This window comes from Gambusia affinis, linkage group LG05, assembly GCF_019740435.1.
Source record: "Gambusia affinis linkage group LG05, SWU_Gaff_1.0, whole genome shotgun sequence".
In the NCBI taxonomy this organism is placed as follows: Eukaryota; Metazoa; Chordata; class Actinopteri; order Cyprinodontiformes; family Poeciliidae; genus Gambusia; species Gambusia affinis.
In genome coordinates this window covers 18244235-18259419 of record NC_057872.1, presented here as the reverse complement: position 1 = coordinate 18259419, position 15185 = coordinate 18244235, and the positions used below count along the sequence as shown (strand labels likewise).

The window sequence follows — 15185 nt, the reverse complement described above, 5'->3', positions numbered from 1 at the left end:
AAAAGACAACAAGAGCTGCAAATTTGCACTAACAGTTTGACGGCTTTATTGAACGTGAAAATATTTACAGAGAAAACAATCTGCCTATCACATGTCCACACACACTCAGTCACTCATTCTCTCTGTGTCCATATTCTCCCAGACTGGCACTCAGTCTGTCACTTCTCCCGCCCTCTCATTTCCTGCTGGTGGCTGCAGGCCGTGGAGTCCTGAGCTTCACTGGAGAACGCAGCGCAGCCACGAGTCAGGCGATCCGTCCTCCTCAGCCCCTCCGTCCTCATTATCCTCGTAATCTGGAACCCAAAAGCCTTTCATTAGGGATTTGTCACCACGTGTGTCTTCTAAAAACAAACATGACAGTGTTGGTTTCTGCTGTTCCACTCATTAAAACTTGTGGAAGATGTGAAGACGTGTACCGTTGGTGTCCTCGTCTTCCTCGGTGTCGCCCTCTGACTCCAGCACCGTCGTGTCCATCAGGGTGTTTCTCTTCACCGTGACGTCACCCCTGAAACATTTAGACCCCGGATTAACTAAACGCATTACATTAACAGAGGAGACGCAGACAGATAAACCTATTAGCACGCATTTAAATCCTTGTAGCGCCTGGAAATTAAATTCATCTGACCCGGAGAGGAAGTAACGAACGTCGCAGGGTTCCTACGTGTTTTTGTTGTTGAGTGCTTTGAAAAAGTATTAAACCTTTTCTACATTTTGTCATGTTGCATCATTGGGATTTTATGCAAATGAAAATAAAAGTAAATTTGTCTGTGAAGGGGAAAGAAAATGATCCGGACTCTGTTTGTGGAGGAAAACTGAGGCTTCAGATCATCCCTGCAGTGAAACAAAGCACACTCATAAAAATGACTCACTGGATGAACTCAGTTCAATTTCGAATTCATTCAATACAAAAAGGTGTTTTTTTAATTTAAATAAATTAAATCCATTCAACTTAATTTTTTTGTGACGGTTTAAAGGAAATATTATCTATTGATCAAACAATGTATCTGAGTTTCACCAATTCAATTTAATCTAATGCAATTAAACTAATATATTGTCTTCAACTTAATTACATCCATAAATGAGACCCATTACTCAACATATTTTAATCGGTTATGTGTAAAATATATTCATTGAAAGAATGCAATTATTTTTTCTTTACAAAATACATTTTTCCACTATTATATCTAAATAGATATAGACATACACAAAATATGTATTAGAACAGTCTAGTCAAAGTCCAGACCTAAATTCAACTGAGAATCCATGGCAAGACTTGTTTTGCAAAGTAGAAATGAAGATTTCAAAATATGTACTTGTAGGATAAGATGGTTCTCCAATATATTGGCGGCTCAATACGAATGCTTGTAAAACGTTTTAGATTATTTATAAAAGAAAAATAATAAACAAGTTTGAAAACCACATATCATTTTGTTCCACTAATATTGTTTGAGTTGTCACATAAGATCCCAATAAAACCCAACGACATTTGCGGTTGTAAGGTTGCAGAAATGTAAAAAATTTTAAGAGGTGTGAATATTTTTTCATTTTTGGTTCATTTTGATACAGACGTTTTCTTTAAATTTGTAACTGGTCGCTGTTTTACATGCAAGGCGCTAACTAACACATAAATAACCACAAACTGATACAAAAATACCACAGGAAACAAAACTTATAAAAACCCCTCACGTATTTCTCTAATAAGTTAATGCTCCACAAATTACAGGGTTCAATCTTGTCATTAGGTTTTCCATCATCTGTGTAATGTCTATCCATAAAACGTTGAGAAGGCATGTGTTTGTAGTTTACATTATGATAATATGGTCCTTAGTTTTGCATAAAATAATCAATTCAGAAAGCAGCCGGGTTGCTTTAGTGGTTGAGTTTAGATATTCAGATTTTGCAGATAGAATAAGTTCAGAAAACAAAACTAATTTCCATTCCCTTTCTCTTCCCATTCTCCTCAGAGTGATTTAAATCCCAGGTTAGGAAATAATTAGTTTTCAACACTTATCGGGACCCGAATTACTTCCTAAAAAATAAACAAAATTGAAGCAATTTTGGAATATTTACTTTTTAAGGCGACAAAAGAGTCAAACTTTTAATTTTTAACTTCCTGCTCATTTCTATAAGCCACTCCTCAAGATGGGAAAGACTAGAGAAGTCAAAGCCTCATCACACAGTCATGAGGATAGCAAAGGGATGAAAAAACAAACACTGAATCTCACAGTTAGTGCATCCTCAGCAAAGATTGGCATCTTGGAGTCTCCCTGACAACAGTTTATTTTAAAAGTCACCTATGATGCTCTCTTGAACAGATTATGGTAGGTCTATGGACTAAATCATTCTTAGATAATGAGATTTTAGTCTGGTCAGTTCTGTTTTAGGGTGTCTTGTCACTTTAAATCCAAAGAAGCTGCTGCTGGTCACGCCCCAACTCAAAGTTTACACTTATATGTGAAAATGGCTGCAAACAGATGTGCAACTATATAACTGTACATATTAGAAAAGCAGAAGTAGAGAGTTGTGAAACCAGCTGACAGAATGTGCTGGAACTCGGCTTGGGTTGCTAGGTAACAGGCTGTGTTTCAACTGGCAGTGCCTGCTGATTTGTGAGGTTACATTGGGGAGGTTTTTGAAAAGGCTCATTATCCAGACACTAAAAAGTAATAACTTATTTCCAATAAATGCTGGATGTTTTTTTTTTATCACTTGAAGTGTTTTTAGAAGCAGAAGAAACCCACATGGAAGTATAAAAATGTCTCCCCGTAATCACAGAGGGCGCTCTATGTTGCCAGGTCTGCTCAGGAACCCACAAATTTAAATAGGAAACTTTGGATCTGAAATACCGGTAAGAGGCGAACCCACCTGTTTTTCCCAGAACTGGGGAGCTGCTCCCACGCTATGAGGTCTCGGCCGCCGGTCACCCAGCGGTGGTCTCCACTACTAGTCGTCCACGCCGCAAAGCAGAGGATTCTGGGAGCATCTGGCCAGGTCAGGGAGGCCAGATAGCGACACTGAGGCAGAGAGAACACTGCAGAGAGGAGAAAGAGATTAAAGGTTTGGAGGTCAGCAGAGGGGCACAGAGTGGTTTCGACTTAAGTCCTTATTGTGTTTTCACGCTCAGAGCGGCAGGAGGAGCTTCTGGCTGCGCACACTTTAATCTTTGACTCACAGTTAAGGGAGCTCTCTCCGTTCGCCAGGTCGTAGCAGGAGCCAATTAGGATGCCCCCCGTCTGGTGAACACAATCTGTCACGCCGGTGATGCTGCTGTGATTGGTCAACCTGGATATCACTCCTGTGGTAATTGAACAGATGTTAGTCGGGAGGCTTATGCAGATTTCCCGAACATCTGCGGCTCACCTGTCCTCCAGTGAAGGATCTTGATGGAGGCTTGACCGTAAGCCAGGAGCACCCGGTCCCCGCGCGGGCTGAGCATCAGCCGGCCGCCCGGCCTCCTGCTGAGCCCCGTCACCTGGCTGCTCCAGTGGTGCAGCAGCTTGAGGGGCTCTCGCTCCGAACGCCGGTTCTCCCACACAGACACCCCCCCCTCAGCCGAGCCACTGAACACCAGAGGACCCTGAGACTGTGGAGGGCACCAGAGACATGGTTGTCATGGTGATTTGAGTCCTTACCCAGTGTTGCCTGTGTGTGTGTGTGTGTGTGTGCGTGTGTGTGTGTGTGTGTGTGTGTGTGTTGCATGTATGTTTGTGGAAATGGAATTAAAGTGAATATTTTAAGATGTTTTTCATTCCGCTGCTGGTTATAAATGGATTGTGTGCTTTGCATGAGAAACAACAAAGAGGGTGACAATAATGTGTGATGCTTTAATGCTTTAGGCGTATTATGATGTTTGCAAATTGAAAAAAAAAATATAAAAAAAAAACAAAACTGTGCATGTGCAGCTCTGGGTTTCAGTTTTTATAAAAGCCTCCTTTTTGCTAACAGAAAAACAAACAGTATGCTGTAAAATTGGACCAGCTCCACAGCCTGGGTCTCAGCAAATATCTTTATATCCGTTTGAAAGCAACAAATAAGGAAAAGCTGAAAGTGTGGAAACTTGCCAGCTGTATTTCTTTGAAAAGAAGCTTTTCTTCTTCAAAATTAACAATACAAAATGTTCTAAATACATTGAAGACACTCATAAAAGCATGTTTTAGTCTCAGTTTGAATGTTATTGGGGTGAAGGAGAGTGCTAGCCTGAAAAAATAAATCAGAAGATCTGATTCATTAAATCACAATACTGTCATTTAAATCTTTGAAAATAATAATATACCTCACCATTATCTTGATTTGTTTGACATCTAAATAGGACCTAAGAACAGCGTCTGAACTGATTAATTTAGAGTTTAGGAGTTCCACAGGGAACCGTTGTAGGTCCCGTACTTTTTAGATTAGTTTTAGTTCTGAGTTTAAGACCCAACTACATGAAAACAAATTAACAATAAATTATATTTAAACCAATAAATTGTAGAAGTAACGGATGTTTTTCATTCGTATTATATAGGTAGATCCCAACTATGTCAACGACTTTATTAAATCAAGACTGCATCCAGCTGTGTTTGCATTTTATTCCCTTTAAATTGAAATGTCCTAGCAGGGACTGTGTGTTCAAAGTAGCCAGAGGCCAGAAGGCCTTCATGTAAAGGGCATTTGTTGCTTTTTCACACTGACTATGACCAAATAATCACGACTCACCTGGATGGATGTGACTGCTTCCTCGTGTGCCTTGACTGACTGGCAGTTTTGGAAAGTGTGCCAGCTCCAGGCTTGAACTTTCCCCCCGTCTGCAGGGTGACAGAGTGTGAGGTTAACGTGTGAAGACAGGCGACTGGCAGTCATTATCGCTGGTCACAGCTGACACACCTGAGCCAGACAGCCGAATCGACCCAAACGCATTGTGCTACAGTAACTCGGTGGCAGATGATGCCACAGAGTCAGACTCGGCAGGGATATTAGTAAAGACATAAACACGAACTTGGGACGAAATTGTGCTCATGCGTCAACGGAAACAGACCAATTATTCTGTCCGCTGTGTCGCTTGCACTTTGTGCCCTCGCAGAAACACACCTGAACCCGTGATGATGTAGCCGTCCCCATCAGGCGCGAAGGAGAGCGCAGTCACGGCGTTGAATGTGTAGATAGACTTAACACACTGCCCTGAGGGGAACAGCAAAATGCTGTTTAATTGACAACATGCAGGCTATTATATCTCAAGAAAGTAAGTCTGAGTTTGTGTTTGTGTGGAAAGAATACCGATGCTCAGGGCCCAGATCTTCACACTGCAGTCTGCAGAGCCGCTCAAAATAAACCTGTCTCTGTCAGACAAGGACAGGGACCTGGCTGCAGAGACAGACAGAGAGACATCTGAAAAACTGAAAAATTACTCCAAAATATACAATATTGTGTACAATTTTAAACACCTCCAAATTCAAACAAGCTTACTATGACCAAACTCTCCAGCTTTAGTTTCAGCAGACCACGGTACATACAGGCCTGTCACAATAACAAATGTGATAAATTGTCCCAGTACCAATTATTGCGATAAAACAATTTTCAATCAATACACTGATAATGGCATATTAATGCAAGTTCGCCCTCCCAACAACCAATAACTTTAATTTTGCAAAGAACTCTTAAGACTGGAACAGGAAGATATTTTAGATATCCAAAATAAAACACAATAATAAAAAACAATAAAGTGGAAATAAAAACACACACACAACCGAAACCACAACTAAAACTTATGATAATGTCATTATTGAACTCATATTAATTGATCATGTCATTAATTGATGAATCGTTTATTGTGACAGGGTTAAGTACGTGTCACAAAACTGTGGATAGTGACACCCTCTCACCAGCTCCAGTCACAATCTTCATAACGCCTTTTGCTTTTCTTCTGGGGCTAAAATTCACATTTTCCACCTAAACACATTCAACTCTGGAAACAAAATTACTCCAGAACCCTGAGGCAATATCGCACAAGACCACATTCAAGCATTACAAAAGGGTTTTATTGCCTTGGGAGCAAAGCATAAAGAAACGAGGGATGACTCAAAACTTTTGCACCGAGCTGCAGATGAGGAAGTGATGATGCATAAAAGGATAAAGGAGAGAAATCACAAGAAATAGACGGAGAGGACGTGTTTGTGCAAAAGAAGAAAAATAATCTCATTAGCAGGGGAAGTGCTGTAGGACTGCGCTGCACTTTTACACTGGGTGCTTTAAGCCGGAGAAGGGAGGGCAGCCAGCGAGTCGAATGATGGAAGGCTGCCTGCTTCAGACAGACAGTGAACTCTCCAAAGTGTCTATTGAGGTTATTTCTCAGCGGAGTTGATCTGATGAACTGCTCCTATAATTACCAGGCCGCAGGACATGGGCATTACTCAGCCGCAGCCAGCCCACATGTGCATCTGCGTGTACTCACCCAGCCTCCTGCAATACTCGAGGGGAGGCGCAGACAGGCAGGTGACTCCGCCGGTGTGGCCCCCCAGGTTCTTCTGCTCTGTTGCCGTGGGAACGTGCCAAACCTTCACCGTCGTGTCTCGACTTGGGTGGAGGTCAGGAGTTAGAAAGTAAATTAAAAGAGATCAGGACGAAAAAATAAATGCGGTGGAATGACGGCGAGCGCCTATTAGGAGATAAATTAGGAGGAAGGCTCACTTCGCCCATCCATTATGCAAATGGCGCGCCGCTTTACCTTCCAGAAACCACCAGGTTGTCAACAGCAACCACACTGGTGACTATGTCATTGTGACCCACCAGCAGCCTCAAGCGAAACCGCACTTTCTCCCAGGACGCTTTGAGGGATGAAAACTCTGCTTCTGCGAAAACAAAAAAAGAGAAAAAAGGAAATGATTTGTGCAATTAGCAGTGTTGACTCATCAGCACCCTGCCTTGTTAATCTACAGTACACGACTCTTTGGTATGGATTAGTGCGACGCTGCTGCAAAGCGTGGGGCTAAATTAGCTCCATGGATGCAAAACGTGGGCCTTGTCTTCAGGGAAGCACAACTCAGCCTGTTGGTTTTAATCCTGGCTGCCACACGAGCTTGTTAGGACTCCTCGGGGGCATACGTGTATAATCTGGTTTTAGATGGTAATCGAAAATTAGGGCACTGCTTTGCTCTTATGGCTCCCTGAGATTAAGTGTAATGCCAGTCTTCTCTGTCTCTTTTTTGCTAATTAGCCCACCTTCCTGCCGCAGCAGCTCTTCTGGAGAGCATCCTGACTCCTCTTTGCTCTGAAGTGACACCTTGGCCAATTCAGTCGCATCCTGAGGTCCTGCCGTCTCTCCTTCGCTTCCTCCTGCCGCCCTCTGCCAGGCAGCCGGCGCTGGCGTTCCTGCAGCTTTGGACTCATCTTCTACCTTAAGGATCTTGGAGGCTGGAGGCGTTTGTGATGAAAGGGTCTCGGGGGCATTTTCCCTGTGCCAGAGCAGAAAGTAGGAGCTGAATAAATAATCAAGATGCAAACTGCACATGGCAACCTTTACATCGCACCCTCCTCATATCCCTTGGCCATTTTCACATGTTGTCAGATTACAACCACAGACTTTGTTTTTTTCATATTCTTATGTGAGAAACAAATTGTAGTACACAATTGATAAAGGAAAATGATGCAGGATTTCAGCATTTTGTGGAAATAACCTGAAAGTAGGCTGGACAATAAATCAATTTACATTGAGATAAGCGCGCAATCAAAATCAATAGATAATATATCTGATAGAATATTCAATAAATTCACTGAACTTTTATCCAGAACCGAACAGCATTCTGGGTAATGTAGGCAGAGGAAAGGCTTAAACCGCTCAACTTCTCACGGCCAGCTAAGCAAAGTGAGAGTCACCAACTAACGCACTCACTCTTTGGTTACCTAGCAACAACCTGTTGAGTAACCGACGCAGCAGCAGTTTAAGGTTTGGCCACCTTGTCTCATAGCTGCTTAAAAGTAAAAAAAAAAAAAAAAAAACTATGGATAAATTAGGAAAGGTTACGCCACCAGTTTGGCAGTATTTTAAATGTTTAAAACAAAAAACAAATTAATATTGACTGAAATGCTTATTTGATACTATTTTCACCCATATCATCCAGTACTAGTTAAAAATGTGGCATCCATTTGTTTTCTCTGAAAAATTTGCATTTGTGAACTTTACAGAGACACTTTTCACTAACGTTACAGCTTTAAGTGTTCTGGAGAATATCTGTACCACATGTATATTTGTCCTAATGGTTGTTTTAGGGATAATAACTCTACAAAGAATTGTATTTCGACTTGTTTGGAGTTTTCTTGAATGTATGTTATTACAGTGAAACCAATGTCTTTTTTTAAACACATTCTGTCAACCTTTCGAGAAACAAGAATGTTATTTTCTAAAAGTTTGTTTTACTTCCCAAAAACATAATAAATTTTATTGTTCTCGAAGAGTTGTGTATGTTTTGTAGCTCAAGACAAATAGGAGAGTGGCAAATATTGATTTTTGGATACTAAAAGCTCCAGATCTCTTATCTTCAGCAGCCTCTAACAGGTTTTCTAAAAACAGAAATAAAGTGATTGTTCTTCAAACATGAGGACAGTTTTTCTTTTATAGAAATCAAAAATTATAAGCAGTCTTTTCTTAAAGGATCATGTAATATTTGCAACTCTAACGTCTTATTTCACTGAAAGGCAAAACGGCTCTTTCAGTTTTAAAGGCTGCAGACTCCTCCCATAAAACTTCTAATAAAATATGTTGAAACTGGTGGTTGCAATCAAATAAAATGTGAAAAAAAAACTGAGAGCCGTTGTCAATAAGGAGACTGGGTAGTGGATTCTGTTATACACAATGGGGCGCATCACACACATCACATCTGAACTCGATGATTAAAACGATTAAGAGCTCAATATGGAGGATGACATCAGTGATTAATGTTTACATGACACACTGTAAACAAGAGGAAAATCTGGAAGTACCAGAGGATTTGACCTCCCGTGTGTTTGGATAGAAGTGCAAAAAAGATCAAAGGCTTCAAAGTGAATGTTGTTGCTTTTGAAAAATTACGCTTCTCTCCATATGCACGCCACCATCACACACACACACACACACCAATGGGCACCTCTCCCTCACTTCCTTACACTTGTCTTTTCATCTTCTCCTTATTTCCGTCTCCCACGATCCCAAGAGTTTGCTGCGGGCCAGAAAGCTGCAGCTGAAGCTCAGCCAATCTGGAACGCAGCTCCGCCTTCCTGGAGATCTGACAGGAGAAAGTCAAGAGATGGGTAGTAAGAGCAAGCTGCTAAATCCACAAGTTGTTTATATCCTGTTTATATGCACAACCAGATCACTCGGTCTGACTCCGTCTATTAGACTGCAGCTTGAAACATACGCTGTCTGACTGGGGGCTTTGAAATATGCATGTCTGAATAAGTTAGATGTCAAGTGTACATCAAGTGTCTGTTTTCCCTGTTAAAGGCAGCACACTCCACCAACCTTACACAGCTCATCACACCGTCAAGAGCTACTCTGCATCTGAAAACAACTGGAACTCTCTGGTGGTTTGACGCTGCTGATGGCAGCGTGGCTTTTTTTTTTCTTTAGTTTTTGGTCTATGTGAGGCTGCAAACACCACATTTTAATTGGCTTCAAAAATACATGGCAGTGCAGCCCACAAAGTATCAAACCTCCAGGATCGAGCTAGACTGGAAAAGGAATACTTTTTTATATGGTTGATAGAAGGACGAATTGATTATATGTTGATCAGAAATGATTAATATTAGCTTGAGGAACTCTGAAGATATTTTTGATAAAGTGATTTTGTTAATTAGAGAACAAAAGTTATCCACACAGCACCAGGTTGGGTTTAACAGCTTTCCCCCCCTAATTTAAATCATCATTTAAAAGTAACTTTTTGTAATTATTCAGGTTATCTTTGTCATGTTAAAATGTGATTAATGATTTAAAACATGGGCTGCACAGTGGTTCAGATGGCAGTATTGTTGCCTTGTAGCAAGACGTTCCTTGGTTCAAATCCGGGCCTGTGTTCTCCATGTCTCGGGATGGGAAATAAGATTAAGCAATACTGATTCCATTATCGTTCTTATTTATCTGTTGCTTATTGATCTGATTCGTCTTATTGAGTTAGGAAACAAACTCTTTCATTAATAAAATGCACCCTGTTGTATTTGATTCAAACAAAATTAAAGCTGGCTTTTAAAAAAAATAATTCCTCAGTCAAATTAATATTTTAACATAAAATGCAACTTCTTGCACAACAGGTTTTGGGAAGACAAATTGGCATGTTTGTCTTTTTGGGGAAGACCTTTAAAGATTTTAAGTGTCTCCAGCTCTGGAAAACATCCTCTCAGATGTGTATTGTTATTTATTTTAACCTTTGTAAAAAAAAAAATGGGGGGGGTTATGCAGAAATGAGGGTCTGGTGAAAAATATGTCTAATAATACCTGCTAGGTTGTTTTCAAAAGATGCTTTTAATCTGACAAACGAGCCTCATCGGGACCCACATTTTAATTTATTGAATATGACTGTAAATATGAACATGAGATGGAGATTAATCATACATTATAACGTTAACATTAACACTACGACCTGGAGGAATTTAACGTTACCTGGGACAATCATGGCAGGAGGAGACGCTGTGCTCGAAGCTCCCCCCGTCGAGTCGCCAACGTTGCTAAGCAACGTATCAAATACCGCATTTGACGGTACTAATGCGGTACCGTTACTGCCGTTTGTTCGAACGTAAAGTTCGAACAAATCAGACAGTTGTTTGCTGTATGGAAAACTGCTGGAGGATGTTTGAGGCATTTTAACCTTTAATTGTGATTAAAGCTCTGTACATGTTGCAACCGGACCTAGAATCGTTTCTTTCTTTCGTGAAATGTAACCATACTTTGGAGCTTTTCTGCCGCGACGCCATTTTGAATATTTTCTAGACATTACGTTATCACGCAAATACGTCTCACGTTATCAGAACCGACAAGCGGTTGAAAATTACGTGATTTACTCTGGATTGAGATAGAAATATCGGTGGTCGGGAAAATGACACAATTATACAAAGAATCTGAAAAAGAGACACATTCTTTTGCGTTTATTTGTCCGAACTACGACAGCAGATGTCAAGCTGTCGTTTCACAGGTCAGTAAAAGGTTTTTCATTAAAAAGAAAAATACCGAGAAAGTGAAAAGATCAGTTATGCTAGCTTGGACTTTGACAACCTTAACATGTGCTGCGCAGCTTCGTGTGTTTCGGTTCAGTTAACACTAAAGTACACACAATCCATACTATCATGTTTAAATTAGCTAATAGCTTGTCAACCATGACAGTGTTCAGACTGTGTTCAATAATATTCTTAATGATATAAACGTCAACTCTGAAAACATAAAACCCTTATGGACTTTTTTGTGTAAGAAATGTTTGTATTTTTTAGTGTTGATGTTCCTGAATACACTTTAACGTGACTACAGCTCTGTGCTAGTGGAGCTGTTGTCAGTTGGTCACCATGGCAATGGGTCACCAAAATACAAGGGGTTTTAAGTAGTTTTACACCTGGGTTTTGGCATTATTTTCCGTTTTTGTGGTGCACTGCCGCCGCTTTAAGGTCTAAAGGTTCAATAAACAACAAAAACTGGACTAATTGCTTCCTTAGTTGGTAGGATATGGGAATATTTATAATAGTCCTCAAATATGATTAAATATTTTATAAAGTGTAGGAGTCATATTTTGTTAAACTTTAACAAATCAACCAAGGAGCCTGAAGCAGTTATGTAAAATTTAATTATTGATCAATACAAAAGAGAATGTGTTTAGTCCTCTCTTGCGTCTTGACAGATCTGACAGAAACCAAACTGTTCATATATTTATTTCTAGGGAAAATACATATTTTGCATGTCAAAACATTGGCAATTTTCTCAGCTTTAAATTGAGCCATATTTTCTAAAAATTATATAAGAAATAAGGGCCCTGCAACTATTTTTGAGACCGTAATAAGCGCCTGCAGGTAATTCTATGTGTCTATAAAAATTAAAAGCATAAAAAAACAATAGAAACTAATAAATGGGCAAATACTTTTCACAGCATTTATTTTTTAAAAACCCATGCTTTTGATGCTTTATGCTTTTTTTGTCGTTGTAATTATGCCTTCAAAGAACCCTCAGCACATTCTTCTTTTTTATGTGCTATCATGAAACACAAGAAAAAACATCACAACTTGCAGCTCAGATCTGAAAACCAGAAGTAGGAATCAGCCTGGAAAAGCCAGGTGAGTGCAGGTCTAGTTGGTAGCAGTGCTGTACTGTGCAGTTCAGCGGACGTTAAAGACTCAAACACACCTCTGATAGAAGTCATTCTTGGACCCCAAAGGTTTGAAAATGTCTCATTCAGTGAGTGCTTCAGATTTTCAGGGGGGAGGTCTGTCACAGTCAACTTCAGAGTGAATTTATCTAGTCTCTGCATCCTTATACTCTCCCAACTCTCCTGCTACATTCACTCAACCACCAAAGAGAACAAAAAAACTTTTGCAATTTCTTCTCACATCACTGTTACCTCCAAGAATTGCTTTGTTGCATTTTTTTTAACTTCAGTTCAGAAAAGAAATTATTTCAGTAATGTTGACTGCTTTATAGCTGAACAAGAAAATCTCAAAATTGTTTTCCAAAGTAGCAGCACACTAATTTTTGACCTGATAAGACTTGAATTTCAACAGTTTTGGACACATATTTCACAATCGGTTAATCAATATCAGATTTAATACATAAATGATGAATTAGACATTTTTGAAATCATTATCCCTGAGGGAGGTATTCTGATATTCACAGCATATATATGCAAATACTTCATGACATTCCTTATGGTAAAAAGAAATGTAGGAAGCTGCCAATTACTATTAATGACCGCTATTCTTCCACTGCTGAGCCATTTAATTAATAATTTTTTTTACTTTTCTCACATCCTGACATGTATATTATGTTGATTGTAGCTTTTTTTTATATCAGTGTGACACCTTCTCTTAATTAAAAATGCAATGCAATCTAACAAAACTGGTGGTATTATTAGGGTTGTAAAATTGACTGAGCAGCGTTCCAATTCTTTATTTCTTTTGCTCGCAGTGGTCAGTAGGTTGGACATCATTACTACACGTAAGGCAGAATTAACACCCTGTTTACAACATCAATAAAAATGGAAATTCAGGAGCTTTGTTAAAATATAATTTTGACTTACTTATGAACAAAATGCAAATAAGCCAAAGCTTCTGGCAATAGGAGCAAAAGAGCATAAAATAAACATAAAAATGTAATATAAAAAAAATATTAAATTGTTAGAGAAAATGTTGGTTTTAAGATAATCTCCATAACATTTTATAGTCTAAAAGAAGTTAAAATTTAAAGTGGTATAAGATTAGCACAAATGAAAATTAATCTTATTGTCATATTGTTGATTGAACTGGGTTTTCTAAAGGACACCAACAGGTTCGGCCACATGGGGAGAAATGACAAAGAAAAACTTTATGAGATTCTTTATCTCACCTGTTCAGAAATAGCATTGCAAAGGGAAGCCAAATAAGTGATATTAATTGAATCACATGTTACTTTTAACTTAGCAGATTTTTGTTGAAGCAACCATTTCCAAATACAATGAAACAATTACTTTTGTAATATTGAGTGTTGCAAGAAGAAAAGGGATCACTAATAAGACAGATGCTCTTACAACAAAGTGTTAAGGTATTAAAATAACACGTCGCTTTAGAAGTCGCTTTCTCTTTGAGACTCCAAGAAAAGAAATTTGAGGAAATCTAGAAGGGATGAAAAATAATACAGAACCCAAAAATGCTCTTCTGATGTAATTATGCTTCATTTTTAAATCCAAATTCAGTACTCTGCCTTTTCTTCTTTTTGTATTTTTTTTTATTGATTTCATTTCTCCTACAGTGCCTTGCAAAAGTATTGACAATCCTTGCATGTTTTTATGTAGATCATTTTCAAAATATGTTCCGAATAATTTTTTTTTAATATGGTGTGTATTTGCGATCATCATTTGTTCTCTTTATGATAGCACATAAAAAAATAAGAATGTGCTGTAGTTTCTTTGAAGAAATCAAACATTAAACATCAAACATTGTAGGAGGAAGCCAGAGTGCCCAGAGAGAACATGCAAACTTCATATAGACTGGGATTTGAACTAAGGACCTTTTTGCTGCAAGGCTACAGTCCTACCAGCTGCACCATTATGCAGCCTAAAATAAACTCCTAATAAATATAAAGACTTTAGTATGACACTGTTGTGACTGAAATTTGTAATAGATGTCACCCAGTTCAATATTTCCTCTAACAATCCACTGTAAAGACAAAGTGAACCAGAAGGACACATTATGAAGGTGTTGTGCTTGGGTTTGGTTAGCTGTGTGTCAGTTCAGGGTCTCGTATATCTAACCTTCACCCTGTATGTATTTATCCTCCCAATTAGGAGCTGTAGGAGTAGCTCAGCAAAGACAAATCCGTGGTGTAGGGCACATAATTTCTTTCCACTGCATTTAGATTGTGACCTTTTATAAGAAGAGACTTTCCTGAAGTCAGCAGTAATTATTTTCTCCTGATACGCTCTGTTTAACGTCTGATTATCAGATCCGCTCAGATCCCTGGGCAAAAACTGTCAAATTATTCATAGCACTATTATTAATTCATGTTAATCACTGCCTTTATGAAGCCAACGCTGTTATTTCAAGAATAACACGCATTCATAACCATTTCTACAGCGCAGAAAACCAATTTGAGCCATGATCTTTATAAAGTCTCTCTTGTAAATGAGATCTTGGATCTCAATGAGGCAAACTTTATAAATAAAAGTCAAATGAATAAAGAGAAAGTGACACCAGTAGTCCCCAAACTGGTCTTTTCTCAATCCTAAACCCTCCACAGCTCTTTTCATTTGAGGGATGGTCATACAGGGAGAGTCACATGAACACGAAAAGCCAGATGAAGTGTTTCTGTACCTTATATTTCTCCTCTGGGCTCAGACTGATTTTTATTTCCAGATTTTCAATCTGCCTTAACTTCTTCTGCAGCTTCCTCACCTCCCCCATCTGAAGCTCTAGCGGTGTCTAAGGGCCCGCGGGTTGGCTAAGACTAAGAAAACTGAAGCTAAGTGTTCAGAAAGTCTCACATGGAGGATATTTGAACAGAAAACAATGCATAA

At 39.2% G+C, this 15185-nt stretch overlaps 1 protein-coding gene across 2 annotated transcripts; it reads right to left on the bottom strand.

Moving 5' to 3' along the window:
• Positions 1-18: 18 nt before the first annotated feature.
• Positions 19-15114, bottom strand: si:ch211-154o6.3 (uncharacterized protein LOC563854 homolog). 2 transcript variants are annotated; one of them, XM_044116828.1, is made up of 13 exons: positions 14983-15114; positions 9115-9233; positions 7195-7427; positions 6701-6824; positions 6428-6549; positions 5254-5340; positions 5068-5157; positions 4696-4784; positions 3361-3583; positions 3173-3295; positions 2866-3031; positions 417-505; positions 19-293 (listed from the first exon to the last, which is right to left on the bottom strand). In XM_044116828.1, the coding sequence occupies exons 1-13, from the start codon at positions 15070-15072 to the stop codon at positions 217-219; spliced, it is 1632 nt and encodes a 543-aa protein (XP_043972763.1). In that variant the 5' UTR covers positions 15073-15114; the 3' UTR covers positions 19-216. The 2 variants fall into 2 exon arrangements, with proteins under 2 accessions (XP_043972763.1, XP_043972764.1); XM_044116829.1 differs by lacking the exon at positions 14983-15114 and adding an exon at positions 10604-10701.
• Positions 15115-15185: the final 71 nt, after the last annotated feature.

Excerpts from the sequence above, each read along its gene's own strand:
- si:ch211-154o6.3 (XM_044116828.1), bottom strand. The coding sequence starts at position 15,072 with ATGGGGGAGGTGAGGAAGCTGCAGAAGAAGTTAAGGCAGATTGAAAAT. Across the intron at positions 9,234-14,982 it reads GCCCAGAGGAGAAATATAAG|ATCTCCAGGAAGGCGGAGCT; the intron begins GTACAGAAACAC and ends TTCTCCTGTCAG. Across the intron at positions 6,825-7,194 it reads AGAGCTGCTGCGGCAGGAAG|AAGCAGAGTTTTCATCCCTC; the intron begins GTGGGCTAATTA and ends TTGTTTTCGCAG.